Here is a 19450-nt window from a genome sequence, read left to right on the forward strand (position 1 = left end):
CTATGTCTAAAAGTGTTAAATTTGTCTATATAAATGCATGAAAAGTTAGCGCTTTAGGATTTGATGTAAAAAGTTTATCACTTATGAGTAGTACCTAAGTATTGCTCTTTTCAGCTGCATGTTTAAGTTAGGTATTCTCTCTTTTATCAATATTAATTTCATATGTTTAATTCACCTTCAGTATCACAAAAAGATTTGGTAAAGTCAATCCACCCATTGCAAAAGTATGATCGTCTGATTTATTTTCTCATTCCATAATTTATCAATTCTTGTTATTTGACATATTATCAGTTCGAGCAGTTTCCTTACAAAAATAAGAAGATAACGTTGGTTAAGAATATAAAAAAAAAATCTTAAATATCTTCTGCGCGGTGAAGCTGTGCAGATTAAGTTTTAATTTACTTTCTGATTAACTAGATTCACTGAGCTGATATAATCGTAATAAAAATGCATGCGCATGATTCGTTCAATAAAGAGCTCTTTGAAAATTTAACAACAAACATTTGTGTATAAATAAATCCATTTATAATTAATAATTTAATAATTTAATAAACAATAATATGCGTCTAGTAAAAAAAAATGTTGATTAAGAAATATTACCAATTATTAATATTTTAGGTATGTATTTTCGCTCGGACACCCAGGGATTCTCCCAAAGGATGCGATTTCATTATTTTCGCCAAAATGCCAAATTCCAGGCAATGTATGTCCCATGTTGATATAATAAGCCAGCCAGGAGGAAGTGCCTCCTTCTGTTATATAAAATTATATTTTAATATTTGCATCAAAATACAGACAGTATTTATCTTAGTTCTTGTTAAATAAAAACATATTTACAATCGAGCGAAATTTCCAGTTTTAAGTTTTACTTAGCTTATTTATTTACTTCGTATCAGCGAGCAGATTTGTCACACATTATACTCGATCTTAAAAGATGGTAGGCAATATATTTGATTACTGGCGACCAAACCAGTCAGTGGTGAGCGGACAACCGGCAAGTCAGTACGTCAAACAAGTCAAACATGAAGCTTCTATTATTCTGTGAGTCACATTTTTTCTACCGGTCGTGATTGCATTAATAGCAATTAACTAGATTCTTATTTGAATACAATCATTACGGAATGTCATTATCATATTTATGTATGTTGACGAATTTTGGGATCCACATTTTGGTTTTGCTCACTACCTGCGTAATTAAAAAAAAATAACGTAATTTTCTATATTCTACTAATATTATAAATGCGAAAGTTTGTAAGTCAGGATGTCAGTATGGATGTTTGTTACTGTTTCACGCAAAAACTACTGAACCGATTACAATGAAATTTGGTATGTAGGTAGCTGAAGACCCAGAATAACATATAGGCTACTTTTTATCCCAGAGTACCTGCGGGATTGATTCCACGCGGACGAAGTCGCGGGCGGCCTTTAGTATATAATAATGCATTAGACGGCATTATCTTGTTTTAAGAACATAGTAATTGTAGCTACAATGGTATGGTCAACACATAAACATTATAATTATCTACATAAACAGTTTACCATAATAATATTGTGAACAGTACACGTGACTTTAAAATGAAGAATAATTTACACTTAATATTTATTATACCGTACCCTACTACTATTACCGTACTATTTTGATTAAATATTAACTTGATTAAATAACTTTTCACACAAAAAGCATACGATTTCATATCTCTTTATGTATTAGTTTTTATTATATGTAAATGTGTGGATAGTTTTAGAAATTATATCACTTTTCCTACCCATTAAATTATGGAAAATTTTCTCGATCCCAAATTTTCATCATCAGCTCTGATGACTTGATGAATATTGTTCTACCTTGGGATAAAAATATATTTTCTACCAAAATCATAGAATATGGTTTCTAATGAACTGGGTAACGCGTAACTAACATACAATCACACTGAGAGCCTTATTTTTGAAATCGGTTAAAAATACAAATTTGTGTTAGTATATCGTAAATATGACATACTTTTACTACTATAGCCTTACATTAAAACACTCAAAACCCGGTCGTCAAGTGATTGCATTTTTTTTCATCTTTGCGGGTAGACCTAATTCGATTTGTAACGAAGTTAAGTTTTGTAAGCGAAACTGTAACAAAACGAAAAATCAAGCGAAGAACCGTTGGCTGAAATAATTAAGAATAATTAACTTCAGAGACCGACTTTATCACCAATAACTGAAGAATACAGTAAAGTAAGATCAAAGCGCAACTAAATCAGACAAGTAAAATATCAATTAGCTAAATTAACTTGTCTGAATTAGTAACTAGTAGTGTACGTGCCCTTAAGACAATCTTTGAAAATCATTTTGACTAAGATTTCACACTTCCACGTAGTCGCACAGAGAGAAACTCAATCAGTTAATTACAACATTAATGAAATTAAAAACATGATATACATGAAACAAAATGTGTAAAAATAAAAAAGGTAATCTTGTTTGAATCGGAAAAAAGAACAGATTTTAAATCGAAAAAATATATTTCTTTGATGATTCTTGATTTAACTTTTATTCATCATTCAACTGTTGACATAAAACTTGCTTTACCATCCAAATAAGTCTCAATATTACCTAAATCCGCAAACTTTGTCAGTATAACCTGTAAACTTAACACTATAATATATATCTGTAAATCAAAAATAAAATAAGGAGAGTACATATCTTGTCTTGTTCACAAAATATTGCAGTAATCATAATTCAGTATGAGTAATTATTTTACTGGCCAAACTAAAATTGCGCGTACGTTTGTATGAAATAACGTGAATTATACGCGTGGAAATAAATATGTGTCAAGTGTTTTTTAAACTTTTTGTAAAAAATATAGTTTTTGTGTACTTCCTTTCTTTATTTGTACTGTTTTTTTTTTTTGTATTGGTTTCTTTAGACACATAATTTTTTTTAATTAATTTCATTTTATATAATTTTAAGAATGCGCGTCACTCCAGTCTGTCAATAAGTGGTCATAACATTTTTTTTCTATCACGCACTTACTATATATTAAATACTAGCTGTGCCCGCGACTTCGTCCGCGTAGAATAGTTATTTTGGGCATCATTGAAGCCCTCAAGGATGAATAATTTTCCCCGTTTTTTTTTCACATTTTCCATTATTTTTACTACTACAAAATTTTTTCAACTTTCAAGTTTTAATTTTGTACTCTATGTATTTGTTCCGTTTATTGTCTAGGTCAAAATCATAAAATATTATGCATTTGTGCGACATAACAGCCCTTTGTACAGAATGTGGTCAGTTCATATTACGTCACGCTATTTAGCAGACGCGCCAATGCATCGGGATTTCCACTTAGTAACACAATACAAGGCTAACAGGTTTTTAGTTGGGTATTTGTTTATACTGTCAAACTTATAACTAGTTTTGTTTATTTTGCTTTATTAATTCTATTTGATAACAAAGCGGTTGAACACGAAGTTGAAATGAAATTTAATTTCGACCTAACATGGTTAAGGTATGTATTATATTACAAATAATAATACATAGTCCAATGTATGTCTATTATAATATCTTCCAACCTATGATTATTAGGTTAATACCATATAAGGGTTCTTTATCCTAATAGCAAAACAAAAATACTCATTACTGCAACTATAGCATGAAAATTGTGTGGTTCCTGGTAGTGCCGTGTGGTTCCCGGCACCATTACAAATTAAAAAAAGAATAGGACTACTCCATCTCTTTCCCACAGATGTCGTAAAAGGCGACTAAGGGTAAACTTGAGATTCCTCTTTTAGGCGATGGGCTAGCAACCTGTCACTATTTGAATCTCAATTCTATCACTAAGCTAAACAGCTGAGCGTGGCCTATCAGTCTTTTCAAGACTGGTGGCTCTGTCTACTCCGCTAGGGATATCGACGTGATCATATGTATGTATGTATGTATAGCATGAAAATTAATTTTGATAAACAAACCCTTTGTGAGCGAGTTCGACTCGCACTTGGCAGGGTTTTCATCTTCTGTTATACTATAGAATCGTTACAAAACAGGTTTAAAATTATCGTTTCACAGTCTTATATACATATGTTGTCCACTGATGACTTGTATACTATTCACAAATAATGTTTTTGAAACATGTATTCCAATCTATAAAAACTAATAATGAGTGTCTGTGTTTGTGCAAATATTAAATACATCAAGCCTTTGAAAAGCCTAGCAACTCGGGTTCAAAACCTGTTTCATAGGAAAATAAACATGGCTTAAACAAATAATATTGAATCTCATAGCGTACGGAATACGTATATTTTATTTGAAGTCACGTTGATTATCACGTTTTATTTATCAGTACCTAAAATTAATTCTATTATTTTTACTATTTTAGATGTGTAAAGGTTTAATATTTTTAATGGTTACTTTGGTAGGATAGATTCATTATATTTTATCCAAACAAAGCTTTTCAATACATCAATATGAAGTTTTTATATTTTATTACAAACCCTTGACATCATTTAAGGATATTAAACATTAATTTTAAACTTTAACTTTAAAATTTAACTTAAACACTATCTACAAGCTGAATATTTATTTATACACCTATACGACAAAGGTCGTAAAAATTTTGTTAAGATATTTTGTAATAATTTGATAACCTCACACACACTTGATTAAACGGCATTGAACTTTAACTTTTATGATAATGATCGCGACTATTGTTACTATTGACACGATTAAATCCACTTAATGTTTTTAATTTCTTTTCAATTATTGAAGCGATAAGAATTAACCCATAAAATCTCAATTATGTTGGCTTTTTTGATTAATTTATGGTTTGCAATGATATATGTAATACCTACACGGAATATACTAACAATAAGAAAATGTAAGAAAAAGTAAAATATTTTGCATAATAGATGATTTTCCTATACAGTTTTTCATTATGTATGCAAACTGCAGACTAGGAATAATAAATAAACCTGTAGTTTCCTTCTCCTTATGTCCAATATATACAAATTAAATGTCGCTATCCCTTACGGGGTAGACAAAGCCGGCAGTTCCTTCGTTGGCCAGCCGGATGAATTTGAGATATTGACAAGTTTTTTGCCCATCGTGTGAAAACTTGTGAAAAAAATTGTTAATGTAAACAAGTTTTCAACGTTCAACGCCTTTTTGTAAAATTATAATATTTTTTCACATTTTACAGTATTTGCCGTCATGGCGGCTTCCAAAGCTGAAACTAATGAGCTATTAAAGCAAGCTAATCAACAAATTACAGCAAAATTGTTCACAGTAAGTATTATACAATTTATTTAATAACCGTTACGAGTAAGTGTCTGATAATACATTAAGTAATCTTTCTGGCTTTCGTTACTGTTATGTCCTCTCAGAAGAGAAACTAAGGGTCTACCAATGATAAAATCACTACCCAAAAAAATTTCAGTTAATCAATTTAGTGACAAAAATTTTAGGTTTAACTAAACCTAATATTTTTAGTTCTGGCAGATTGAGATCAAACACACAAAAAATACAACTTGTTAACCGCAGGACCCGCCCGCGTAAAACTAAAACTTGCGTCTACCTTTGCCTTTTTTTTTTCTTTTTTCAATATTAAATCTCATAAATATATAAATCTCCCGTGAACAATGTATTCTCCCGTCCACATTCTATTCTAAGTATAATTTAATATTGTGAAGTTGACGTTGTTGATGAAAATGCTGCAGTGCAGTTTGTTACCGCTTCTTCTGCACTGACGCCTTGGAAGCGGCAGTAAACTTAGTTTTTAAGTAATTTATTTGACGTCAACCAAGTTGTTAAACCATACGACAATTATTAAGCGATATAATAATATCCTATAATAATGAATAAAAATTTTGAATTTTGAATTTTTTGCCATGGGAATTTCCAGAAAAGTAACTTACATACTTCTGGAGGTCTTGTCTATCATATCTTTTTACTTTTGTCCAAATCGGTCCAGTAGTATTTGAGTTTATTCTTTTCATGCAAAATAAAAAATACAAATAATTTCTCTTAACAATTTTCCTTAAACGAATCTGTATTATTATCAAATTAACTATCGATTTGAAAGTATTTCTAATCTGGCCGTGAAGCGGAAAGGGGTCTGGAACATTCTGCAATACAAAATCGTAGATTACTTCGACGTTTTGCGAACTTTCACGTACAATCTGGCTGGAGACAACCTTTCAAGACCATTCTGCGACGGAGAATTCAATTTACACGCGGTCTCAAAATTCTTAGGCGTACTTATTTCAAGGAAAGGTACCTTTTTTGTTTTGAAAATCGGCTCGTTTTAACTTGGATATGGCTGGCCTGGCTGGTTATAATATTTAAACATAAGTAAAGGGGAATAATTTTGACCTATACCTAAGTGTATTCGTAAAGGCTATTATAGTATTCAGAGTAATAAACTGATTTCGATCACACAGGGCGAACTTATAAAATAATATCACTGAAAATTTGATTTAAGTCGTATGACTAGTATTAAAAAATCGTTGAATTGTTTGCATTGATATAAAAAGTTCAACGAAATGCTACATATTGTAGAAATTTTAATAACAATAAACAAGCTTTTAATAACAATTCAGCTTGTTTTTAATACTAGCACAAGAGGCAGATTAAGATGATTCCTTTCATCGAAAAATTCTTTTCCATAGTGACTGTGACGGTATTTTTGATGTGAAAGGCTAGATCGGTTTTAGTGGCACCTAGCTCCATGAGCTGACCAGAATCTCAGCGGGATTATACCCATGATTATTTCCAGGACTAAAAGTAACTTACTTCTAAAGTCATAGTCTACCACCTCAACGAATTTTATCAAAATCGACTAGGAGTCTATCCATGTATTCTTTACTTCCTAACAAAAATACATTTCATTTTTGTAATACTTATTTTTTACGGATTTGAATATATTTTTTCAGGAAGTAGTCAAACAGCATCCAAAAGAGAGTGTTGTCTTATCAGCGTTCTCAGTTCTGACTCCCCTTGCCCAGCTGAGCTTGGCGTCGGATGGTGAGTCCCACGATGAACTCCTCAAGGCTATCGGGATGCCCAATGATGACACTGTAAGTTCAACAACTTCCTAACTTGTTCTTAATTAGCTGCGAAACTTAGCTCCCGTGGCAATTTTGGGACAAGTAGTACTAATTATGTTGTTAAAGGTTTTATTCTATCCGTGTACAAAATTTTATCAAAATAAGTCTAGTACATTTTGCGTGAAAGACCAAGTATTATTTTGAATTTGTTCAATAATCAAACGAGGACTTACCGTTTATCTGTAAACCAAATTCATCAAAATAAGCCTAACAGTTAAGCCGAACTTGTAATTCATATTTATTTTCTAAATACACTTGTGTGCAATTCATTGAATCGCAATTGCAATGAATATAAGTTGTACAACAAACTTGCATTCAAGTTATTTCATAGAAGTCGAAATCGTTCACTTAAAAATTGTGTCTTCATTGAACAATGCGGATTAATGGAACTGAACTGAATTTTTAAGGACCTATATAATAAATACAAAGTCAAATATAATAGAATTCCCACGGTTAACCATGTAACCAACTAATAAACAGATAGTGGGAACTTTCTTGGTAAACAATCACAACCTTTACAAATAAACAACAACACCAAATTATTTCGAAACTACTACGTACCATACTGATTCAAACACGTTTGTGTTAACAAAGCGTGCTTTTGTCTATTGTTTGTTTATTGGGCACACGATTCGGTCAAAGCATTATTGCCGAGATATACATAATAACATACATACTCACCAAATATAGCACACCTAAGTAGTTCCCCTATTTAATCCTTATATTAGTAGAAGTCCCAAAATCATTATACTATTAACTAACATTTCCTTCTTTTTTATTTCAGACAAAAACAGTATTTTCGTCTTTGACCAAAGACGTACGAAGCGTAAAGGGTGTAGAACTGAAAGTAGCCAGTAAAGTGTACATTCCTACTAACTTCGAGTTGAATGACCAGTTTTTAGCTGTAACTAAAGATGTTTTCGATTCCGAAGTTCAGAATATAGATTTCCTGAAAAATGATGATGCTGCAAAAACTATTAACACATGGGTAATTATAAACACAAAACATGTAATATATGTATATACACGCCGCTTTTTCAGAGGTGTAGGCAGAGTTCATTTGCCATGATCTCAGAATATTTCTTTTTTGACATCGACATTTCTTCAGAATATCGCATTAAATTATTTTGCTGCGAACTTTCGTCTAGTTTTTTGTGTTAAATTAAGATACTCGTAAAACACTTCACTTTTTAAGTTAAGACCTGCTGTTAGGAAATTTTTATCGCCATCAAGTTTTTTTATTCAAAAGGTATTTTTTTATCTCTGTACATGCAAACTGCAGTTATAATTTTGTTATTTTGTAAAGATAAAAAATAATGTGTCATATACTTTAATATCTAAGGTTGAAGATCACACCAACAACCGCATCAAGGACTTAGTCGAACCTAGCTCTTTTGACAGCAACACCCGGGCTGTTCTGGTCAACGCTATATATTTCAAGGTATAAATGCTCGTTCTTATTATTTCTATTGTTACATTGACGATTGGCTGGCGTTACAACTTTTTTGGGTTCAGTACCTCAAAAGGAAAAAACAAAACCCTAATTTACTCGGTTGTCCATCTGCCTGTCAAAACTCTTAAAAATAAAAAACCTATAGGGTACCTACTTCGTCGCACTTAGCAGTTTTTTCTCACGACACAGTACAATCACTGGAGTTCTGGTTATGATGCTTAATGAACTGGTATTAATGATTTTTGTTTCATACATACATACATATAGTCGCGTCTATATCCCTTGTGAGGTGGACAGAGACAACAGTCTTGAAAAGACTGAAAGGCCACGTTCAGATTCAAATAGGGACAGATTGCTAGCCCAATGCCTACGAGAAGACTCCCAAGTTTAGCCTTTCCCTAAGTCACCTTTTAAAACATCCAAAGAAAAAGTCCTATTCTCAACTATAGGGAACAACCATACGGCACTTTTGTTATCGATTCTAATTTGTATCCTTGTGCACCACTATTATAATTGTTGTTGAAGTTGACATTAATACTTTATTAGTACTTATATTTATCACTATATTTTTATTCAATAATAAAGGGAAGCTGGAAGGAAAAGTTCAACAAAAACCACACCCAAAATAGAAAATTCTACGTCTCCAAGGACCAATCTGTTGATATTCCGTTCATGTACAAGAAAGATCATTTCTTATATGGAGAGAGCGAAGAACTAAATGCACAGGTGAGTTTTTTGAATAAAAATGTGTACAAATTTTATTGGCGTTTTAAATAAAAAATCCAAATAGTGTTAAAAACTTGATCAACACACAGCCAAAATAACTAAACATATAAGATACACTGAAATTTGCCGTACAAGTAGTCTACAACAATATAAAGTATTGCTGAGAACCCTTCGGAAGCAAATTCTCGGGCATCGTCAATTCTAAATAGATTCTGCTTTAGTTTGCGTTTTGATTTTATTGGCGTAAATTTTAGAAAAAAAAATCAAAAAAAATTTTTTTTTGTAATGTTAATAAATATTTTTAAAAAATCTTAAAACATACGTAGGTACATGAAACAAAAAAAACGTATATACGTTTTTATTTCAACAAGTTCGATATTAATTTGTTATTGTATAATTTCAGCTATTGCAACTCCCATATGAAGGTGATGAGGCATCCTTCTTAGTTGTGCTACCAAGGGACGTTGACGGTCTACCCGCTTTGGAAGAAAAGCTAAAGAACCCGTCCCTTCTTGAAAACGCTGTCCAAAACATGAGGAGCGTAGAGGTTGTTGTCTACCTTCCAAAATTCAAAATCGAAACCACGACAAACCTGAAAGATGCTCTCGAAAATGTAAGTAGCATTTTTTTTTATTTAAACGTAAATTTTTTCCACAAATGGATCTGACTGGAAATCAGCGAAGAACAAGAAAAAGACGAAGAAATCAGTCAGGAAACATGTTCAGCGTAATACTGGTGTGACCTGTTATGTCATTACAGAACAAATTCAGCAATTATATGCCGAATAATATATGTTTTGTAAACAGCTTTCTTACTGAGACTAAATATTAAAGACATCAATGATATCATATATGTTATTATTATCTAAAAATTAAATAATGTAATAATTTCAGATGGATGTTACCAAAATTTTCTCATCTGAAGCTAATTTGAATCGCCTTCTTAAAGGACAAGGAGACTTATTCGTAAGTGATGCCAAACAGAAGGCCTTCATAGAAGTAAACGAAGACGGTGCTGAAGCCGCAGCTGCCAACGGTAAGGGAAAATATGCTATAATAGTTAAATGACTCAACTTAGTTGAGATAAATAATCAAATAACTTAACCTTTATCTCCCTAGAGGTTCGCTCATACAAATTATTTTCAACGGGAACATTAGTTTTCGCAGTATTTGGTCGGACGCCGCGCGACTAATCAATGAAAGTCTAAAGCATACTCGTACGTAGGAATTTAGTAACTTGCTCATTGTAGCTTACTACACAAAGAGGTACGAAAGATAAGTACGCCTACATACACTTAACAGGGCCTCATTTCTTGGTCCAGAAATAAACAGAGAAAACCAATTGATTAACAGTTTTATATATGTAAATTTTATATTGTGTTTTCGCTAGGGGTGCAAAATATTTTTTTTTGATTTAAATTAATAACTCTAATATTACCATGTCACCAATTATATTTGAGCACTCCTCTATTATGTTGGTTAAATAATTAAACAACTAGAGATAAAGAAAAATTGTCCTATTTCGATCCCTATTATTATCATTTTTGAATTTATATTTCAAGATTTTCACGTCTACACACGTAACGTAATGCCATTAATTTATTTCTAACTCCCACAAAAGTTATTTTTCAATAAGTAAATTCACAGGCCTCGACTTGGAGCAGTAAATTGTGCAATTGGTCTTTTTAATTAATTATTTCAGAATTTGGTGTTGAGGCTTTAAGCTTGCCTACAGAATTGTTCCTAAATCACCCCTTTTACTTCCAACTTGGGACTGGCAACAATGTCCTGTTCAGTGGAGTGTTTGCACAGCCCCAGTAAAAGTAAATATTATTACAATTAGTAATAAATGACACATTTGGAAAGATTAATCGCAATGGCTTGGAATGAGTACTATTATTGGATAAAGAATAATAACGGTCCTGTATATACATCTCAATATGAAATACATCAATTTATTTATTTTGAATAATTATTACAGAAATTGGAAAAAAGTATATGAGCTTGCCACTAATATTTTCGGCTGAATATCCTTTTTATTTTGAACTCAGAAATAACCGAAATATCCTCTTCAGTGGAGTATTTACACAATGAAAGTAAATAAAAATACATTATTAGTATTTTAGAATAAACTACTAATTCATAGCTTGAATTAGAAAATGGGATTCCACAATGTGTGATGATTTGTGTTGTAGTTTATTAATTATGCATGAATAAGCAACCAAATTAAATAGGTTATAAAAAAAGAAAAACCATAACCCTTTCCTTGCAGTCAGGTATAATACAATAGTAGAAGCACGGAATTATATGTACATAAAAAAGTCACTTTTTTCTTTGGCTAACAGTGGACACGACGACAGGCTAAACATAAGTAACTAACTAGTACTGTTTTTCTTTTTTTATCATCATTCAATATTTATACTTTGATTACAAAAGTATTTAAACGATTCAAACTATACGACATGATCAGTTATAAATTCAAAATGTGTATTGTAAACCTTCATAATCATGTCGAACCAAATTTAACTCTTCAAAATATTTCCAAATTAAAAATCTACCATAAACTATCAAAAGATCATTATTTTGATTTAACTATATATTTTGGTTGCAGTGTTCATATTTGGTAGATGTAGTACGTTTATGTTAGAACCAACACCTGAATTCATCGCCAACAAGCCATTTTACTTCGAAATTCGACAATCTGATCGGCCTCTATTTACTGGCGCGCTGAAATCCGCGGTTGTTTAAAAGTAATAATTGATCCAATAAACTGCACGTATTAATTTTCAATGCACAAACACATGTGCGTCATAATCATCTGTTAACTTACCCACTAAAGGTGTTATTTATCTTCATAGCATGGTAAAATAACACCATACACTTTCAAAAAGGGCTTCGTTATTATTATTTCATTTATGTAGATCAATTATACCTTTTATATACCTTTTAGGAGAGACATCTCAAATCAAGAAATGAAAAGGACTATTGTCCAGCAAAAGGCCCCGACATAAATCTACAAATCTATTTAATTATTTTTTAAATAATATTTAAATCAAATACTTATAAAATTAATTGTTGAATACAAATTCTTGATAAATAATTAAATTCACTATTAAAAAAATATCTAAACATTTAACAATATAATGCCATTACGACAAATTGGCAGAAATAATTGATCTGTATCATTTATATCCGTTTAGTCGCAGTATTCATATCTGATAGATATGTATAGTGTCGTAATGGTAAGTCCCATTCCTGAATGCATCGCCGATAAGCCATTTTACCTCTTTTTTTGTTTATTATCGTACAATATATACACTTGAGTACAAAAGTATATGAGCGATTCACACTATACGGCAAGATCGGTTATAAAATCAAAATGTGTATGAACATGTATAAATTTCATAATCATCTCGACTAACATGTAACTTCAAAATATAATTCCAAATTAAAAATCTATCATAGACTTTAAAAAGATCATTATTATTAGAATTTTAACTAAATATTTTGGTTGCAGTGTTCGTAGTTGATAGATGTAGTCCGTTTATGTTAGAACTAACACCTGAATTCATCGCCGACAAGCCATTTTACTTCGAAATTCGACAATCAGACCGGCCTCTTTTTACAGGCGCGATGAAATCTGCGGTAGTATAAGAAGTAAGCCAGTAAATGATTCGCACGTTTTCATTGTAACGCATGCGTATTCTGCTTTTGCAATAGTAGATATTACCGATTTTATTTTCATTGCCTCGCAAACTTCAACTTACACGGCGATAAGTATTTAAAACTATTATTCCCAAAAAAACATCTTCGGCGGCTATAATTCTTCAGATAAATAAGTTTATTTTTTGACACTTTATTTATTTATTCACTTTTAATTTTAACACTGTTAATAATCAGACCAACGTGCGTTTTTACGATCTTTTTTGAAGTCATAATTGGTCATCAATCAAAATCAATTCAAAGTTGCTTTTACAATACTATATAATCTGCTTCCAGTAATTCAGGGATATGGAGCTAGTTTTCATCCCAAAGAGACTACATTCTTAGCAGACAAACCATTCTACTTTGAACTGCGAAACCAGAAAGCACCTTTGTTTAGCGGGCGGTTGGTTCAAGCCAAATAAAGTAAATTTTCATTTTGTCAACATATTGCTGTGGATGTCATTCCTCAATATTTTTTTTTATAACAAATAATGTAACAGTTTTCTCATTTATATTTTTTTCTATTAATTTATTTAATAAAATTGTACTAACAGTATTCATATAATGGGCGGACTTAATGCTAAATGCATTATCTAACAGTCATACTTTGTGTTATTCTAAAACTATCACGTTTTGTTGAATTTTTGGTAACTTCTTACTCTAATTCATAATTACTTAGTCATTGTGACTGCAGCAGTCAAAACAACTAAACAAATCTTTTATTATTCTGATTTCTATGGAATTTCATTTAACTTTTATACAGATAAGTAACCACTTCTTAATTTCTAAATGAGCCGTTTAGTAAACTAAAGAGTATTTTCGAAGTTATGTCATTAGTTTGAATAATAACAGATGCTCTTACTCTGCTCTTAGATGGTGAGGAAAACATCTTGAGTAAACCTATATATTCAGGCAACTGTATGTGTAACCATGATCGATCTAATATGGGTTAAGTTTACCTGCAAAGGTTGGGGAGTTCAGATGGAAGTCACTTTGTATAAAAACCTGACTCACCAAATCCAGGATCTATGGTCCAAGGCATACCCCAGGCTCCTCTTCAGAATGATGAGGATGCAGCCGGGACTAAAGTCAGGGGAAAGAAGAGCCGCGTACTAGACTAACCACATAAACATCGCGGAATATATATTTTTTTAACAGATAAGAATTGGGCAATTTATCTCATTGTCTATATATATCATTGTATAACATCTTTGTAATTATTTAAATATCTCATTGGCCAAATAATATTAAATATTCCAGTTACAATATCATGTTCCTTATTTAACAAACAAAATAACAATGGACAAAAACAATGGAACAAACTTTTAATAAAGGTCCTTACGACGCAGCTTCATTAATTTCGCGAAGACATGTATTCTTATGTCCGTCACTGATTCTACCTCTTTATCATTCATCGCAGTCCTTGTGTTTGTTGTTTATTCCACTTTTATCTTTTAAGAGCCCCGATGACCTCCATCCAACAGTGGATATGTGAAAGGCGAAGAACAACTGATGTTTGTCTGACCTCCGTTACCCATGCTACAGTAGAAATTACTCCAATATTGCTTGTTTTATGTGCAGGATTTTTTTTAGGTATACCTACCAAAATACGAGTAGATTTTTTATCCAGTTGTCCTATCTACAGACGCCAGCCTATTTGACCAGTAATTTGAAGCTGACAGGCCCCTTTACTTTGATTTACAGACCAACAAACCTCTTCTAAAGTATTTTTTATCAACCGAAATAAACATGTATGATATACAAACATACTTACATAAAAAAGCAAATACATACGATTCATTCATACATCTTTTGTTTCATCCACATTCATAACTCTCTGTGGTTTCGGCTAACGTTGACCTGACCTTTTAAAGTATGATAAGATTTGTTAAATACATTTTAAGTAAAAAACAAGGATGTATATACATATGTAAACACTTTGCTACATCTTTATTCACAACAACAAATGGCCGATCTTTCAACCAGATATGGCTAGTAAGCTAGACCACCCCTACAAATGCATTTACTAATCACACATTAATTAACTTGCCCGCAAAAATGCGCAGCTCGGCAGGCATAAATGCAAATAGAGGCACCGAATTAATGCAACTCTGGTATATTTAACAATTATGATTCAAAACAACACAGGTATTTATTTCATCAACTAAGTATATGAGTGATTTTTGGTTCGTTTATTATTCCGGGAGAATTTTTGGGAAGATATGTATGTATTGAGTTCATGATAAATCCTGTACCAAAATTTATCGCCAATAAGATATTTAACTTCTAAATATAACAATAGGATCAGTCTGTTTTACGGGCACGATGAAATCGGCGATTGTAAAAAATTATAATATGAAGCTTATATATTTTCACACATTTTCATTGTAAAGCATGCGTCTGCTTTTACATTACTATCGAGATTTCAAGACATTTGAAGATTGACTGGCAAAATTCAACATTCCACTAATACTTATAATAGTATTACTGAAATATCTGCAGCAGCTACCTTAATTATTATTCTTCATCAATTTTTTTTTCAATTATTATCATATAAAAGGTCTTACAAAGTACTAAGATATAATACTCAGCATTATCCTCATACAAACCTCTAAGGCTTGAGATTATTCAAATAATTAAATTTACGTCGGTCATTATACAAATTGTATACCTACAATCAGACAAAACTGTAAATGTATTTAAGTTAAAATTAAAGATAATGAATTGGACAATTATATGTACATGTACAATGTAAAAATTAGTTTTCATATTTGTGCACTTTGTCTTGACTCATTTATTTTTATTTTTAAGTGTTTATAAAAAACCAACGTGGTTTTAGCGAAGATATTACTAGTTAATAGTTTTTACTGTTATTTGCATTAGTTATTAGGTTTTGATCGATGTCATAAAACAGAAACGGGTTTTGTCATCAATAAAACAAGACTTGGAATTATTTCTTACGATACAAAATTATTTGTTTCCAGTAATGATTGGACTTGGAGCTAGTTACAATCCCAATATGGCTACGTTCGTAGCAGACAAACCGTTCTACTTCGAACTGCGGAATCAGAATGCGCCTTTGTTTAGTGGGCGGTTGGTTCAAGCCAAATAAAGTAAATTTTGTCAACATATTACTGTGGATGCCATTCCTCGATGTTTTATTTGTTATAACAATGTAAAAATCATCCAATTAGATATTCTATAACAATTACGTTTTGTTGAATTTTTGGTAGTTACCTACTCTTATTTAAATATTACTAAGCGATTGTTAACTTTTGCAAAGATGTTTGATGTTATTAAATGGGAAGTTTTTTTATAATAATCTTATTTCTGTGATAGTGTCATTCTACTTTCAATGTGTATAATGTAACAATTACAGTTATCTTTTTTTCAATACCAAGTGGTATTGAAAAAAAGATATTTTTAAATTACTAAAATATTTGTCAAATTACAAAATTCCAATAAGAAATTAAAACTACTTAACTTAAACTAAAAACCAATTCAAATAATGAGTAATATGTAATGGACGTTAAATTTATATATTTTCTTAATGGCTTAGTGGGTCGTGTACTAGACTAACATATATAACTATTTTGACAATTTTAATACCAAATTATCATCGTTTCAAAGTTACTATTTGAATTTCAGCTTTTGTGGCCGAGACTACCAGCTTAGTAATTAGCGAACCTCTTCAGTTTAATGCTGACAAACCCTTCTACTTTGAACTAAGGCATCATAACAAGCCTCTATTTAATGGAGTGTATGTCCAATAAAGTTAACAATAAATACCTCAACCGAGTAGGTATTCTCTTCTAAATTGAGCATGACAATACTTCTAAATTAATAAAATTCTTGAGCAACTAACACCCACGTCTTGATTATAAAAAGCAATATTTATTTATATACAAAATAAAATCGCCAATTGTCAGTTGTTTATTGCCGATAGAAAGAAAAAATAATATAGATTTAATATTATAGAAAATTAATTTTAATTTCTCTTTGCAGAGTTTGGCATAGCATACTTATCTGCCAGTATAAGTAGTCCATTGACATTCGAGGCAAATCACCCATTTGCATTCTTTTTAAGAAATGGCGAAACAACTTTATTTAATGGTGTCTACATATCTTAGGTACTTATTAAATAGAAATTGCATTCGCTTAAACTTCGCCTTAATAATAATTTATCATAAGCCAACAAAAACTAATCTACTTGGGGAAATGGCATACGTAAATAAATGCTTATAACCAATTATTAGATAAACTAATCTATAAACATGAAATACACGACAATTATTTTTTTTGCCTTATTTTTATGTAATTATATCTTTTATTTTTAAATAACTGCTTCAAAAAAATATTTTTCATGCATTATTTTTTTCATGATGTTAAAAATGTATTAATTTTAAGTCAAATAATATTCATTTCAATAACAAAGATGTAATTTTAAACAGTATAAAAAATAAAAATAATAATCACATTTATATCAATATTTCAGTTTTAGAATTCCTCACAAGATCTTCGTTTGTCAAACTTAATGTGGAGTTTTTGGCAGATAGACCATTCGCCTTCATGCTTAGGAGTAACCATGTCGATTTGTTCGCGGGCAGTTTTGTCAAATGAAAATAAATAAAATAAAAATGTAATGAATTACACATTTTTTAAGCACGTGATGTCGGGTCATGGTGAAAATGGATTATTCAAACTGAGTTTATATTTTTAACGGTGATGGATGTTTCCAGGACCAAAGGATTTTTTGTGAAATAATGTAATTAATCCATTCATGCGAGTAAAATTGTTAAAATTATAACGATAAGAAGAAAAAACGATAAATTAAATAAACCTTATAAAAAAAATTGACATTTTAAAAAAGAACAAATTAATATTTCAATATACCTTAAAATATCAAATTATTTTGTATATTTGTATGTTTATAATACTTTGTATTGCATGACATCTGAATGCCTAATAATCAGTGGTTGGTGTTTCGCATGATGGCATTTTTATGTAAAAGGGTTATCCTTTAATGTGGTGTCAATGTTTTACAATATTTTCTGCTACTAACTTCTAATTCTGCACATCTTTATTACTTTTAAGATACATTGGAACTTATTGTTTTATCTTAAATATAAAAAACAACCTTCCCTTAACTGTTCCTGCTAGATGATTTTTTTTTCTAACAATAGATCTATTGAAAATAAGCCGAAATCTATTTGTTTTAATTGTGAAGTACATTAATATATTTCTTTATCTTTTTCAGGTTATTCTTTAAGACAAACGAGACGTAAAGACAGACATCTTAATCTAAAAATTTTGACGTTAATAAAAATGAGTCTGCAATTGATTTTGGTGTTTCATTGACAATACTTCTTTCCCTTTAATTGATATTGGAGTCGAACTGGAGACATTGTGATTTAAAAGCATTTCTGAGCAGATACTATAAGTCAGCAAATATGCGTCCCTCACCTCTTATTATTTTTCTGGCGTTGTCAGTCTCAGTCATGTTCATCTCTCAGTCATACATCTCAAGCCCAAGTTGCGCCTGCCTTTATTGGTTAAAAGCGCAACTTAAGTCGAGTTAAAAATCTATTGAAACGTTTAAAAAGGCAGATTACTCTAAGCTACTCTCTATCCACCGCGATCTTTGCAGCTGCCTAAATGTGCAGAAATGATTAAAAATCAAACTGCTGTGAAGCCAAATGATATGACAATTATTAAATGATATGAAGTATCCCATAACAATAAATATATTTCTTTTAATTTCAATTTGACTAATTCACACATAACAATAGTCATTGATACATGGCCGCGGAAGGATTTCAACCGGTGCATCAAACTTTAGTAGTCTGGCACCTTTTCGATGCTCTTTTACCTTATATCACCTCTATTTACAATTATGGGTCAAGTTACGTGCCGGGAACGTGTATCATACATCGTATTGTTATCAAAACGACCAGTCATAACGATGACGCAGCTAAATCGCTACACGCAAACTGCATTATGTTCTAATTCCAGACAGAACGTATCTTACCGACTTTAGGGGCAAGAAGTGACCTCGTCGGTTTGGCCACAGAATAATGGAAGTGTAGAAGGATAATTTAAAGTTTATGAATCTCAAGATTTAAAAAAATAATTGCCGCGCACAATACCAGCATATTCAAGCGTTATAAGCATTATTTTAGGTTATATTCTCCTACTAAGACAACATTTTGTTTACCATCAGGTAAATATAGGTCAAACAAACTTTTCAAATTTTACCTGCTCGGCCCAATAGTCGAAATAGCCTTTTTAATATTTCGCTGATCGTTTAGTGGCTCTCTCAAAAATATCTCAATTCTATACCTTCATTATTGTATAGTTCTGCCTTTATTGTTATGCCGCACCCGCATTACTCTACCAATTTGTTAAGGCATAGGAAACTAGCTGATAGAACACGCTTTTGTGTTCTAATGAAGGCTTTCAGACGAACAAACGTTTGCTCCGAA

At 31.2% G+C, this 19450-nt stretch overlaps 1 protein-coding gene across 8 annotated transcripts; it reads left to right on the forward strand.

The window, feature by feature from the left end:
* The first annotated feature begins 920 nt into the window (after positions 1-920).
* LOC106133372 (antichymotrypsin-2) lies at positions 921-18309 on the forward strand. Of its 8 annotated transcripts, XR_009656942.1 has the most exons (11): positions 962-1041; positions 5180-5265; positions 6912-7055; positions 7870-8073; positions 8428-8526; positions 9124-9264; positions 9668-9877; positions 10158-10299; positions 16617-16766; positions 16974-17098; positions 18226-18309. XR_009656942.1 is itself a non-coding variant. In XM_013333079.2 (10 exons), the coding sequence occupies exons 1-9, from the start codon at positions 1023-1025 to the stop codon at positions 12915-12917; spliced, it is 1182 nt and encodes a 393-aa protein (XP_013188533.2). In that variant the 5' UTR covers positions 921-1022; the 3' UTR covers positions 12918-12920; positions 18226-18309. The 8 variants fall into 8 exon arrangements, 7 of the variants coding, with proteins under 7 accessions (XP_013188533.2, XP_013188597.2, XP_013188579.2 ...); XM_013333079.2 differs by lacking the exons at positions 16617-16766; positions 16974-17098 and adding an exon at positions 12781-12920 and having other exon boundaries at positions 921-1041; XM_013333143.2 differs by lacking the exons at positions 16617-16766; positions 16974-17098 and adding an exon at positions 10966-11086.
* The last annotated feature ends 1141 nt before the right edge of the window (positions 18310-19450 follow it).

This window comes from Amyelois transitella, chromosome 7, assembly GCF_032362555.1.
Source record: "Amyelois transitella isolate CPQ chromosome 7, ilAmyTran1.1, whole genome shotgun sequence".
In the NCBI taxonomy this organism is placed as follows: Eukaryota; Metazoa; Arthropoda; class Insecta; order Lepidoptera; family Pyralidae; genus Amyelois; species Amyelois transitella.

Excerpts from the sequence above, each read along its gene's own strand:
- LOC106133372 (XM_013333079.2), top strand. Across the intron at positions 5,266-6,911 it reads TTACAGCAAAATTGTTCACA|GAAGTAGTCAAACAGCATCC; the intron begins GTAAGTATTATA and ends ATATTTTTTCAG. Across the intron at positions 9,878-10,157 it reads TGAAAGATGCTCTCGAAAAT|ATGGATGTTACCAAAATTTT; the intron begins GTAAGTAGCATT and ends TAATAATTTCAG.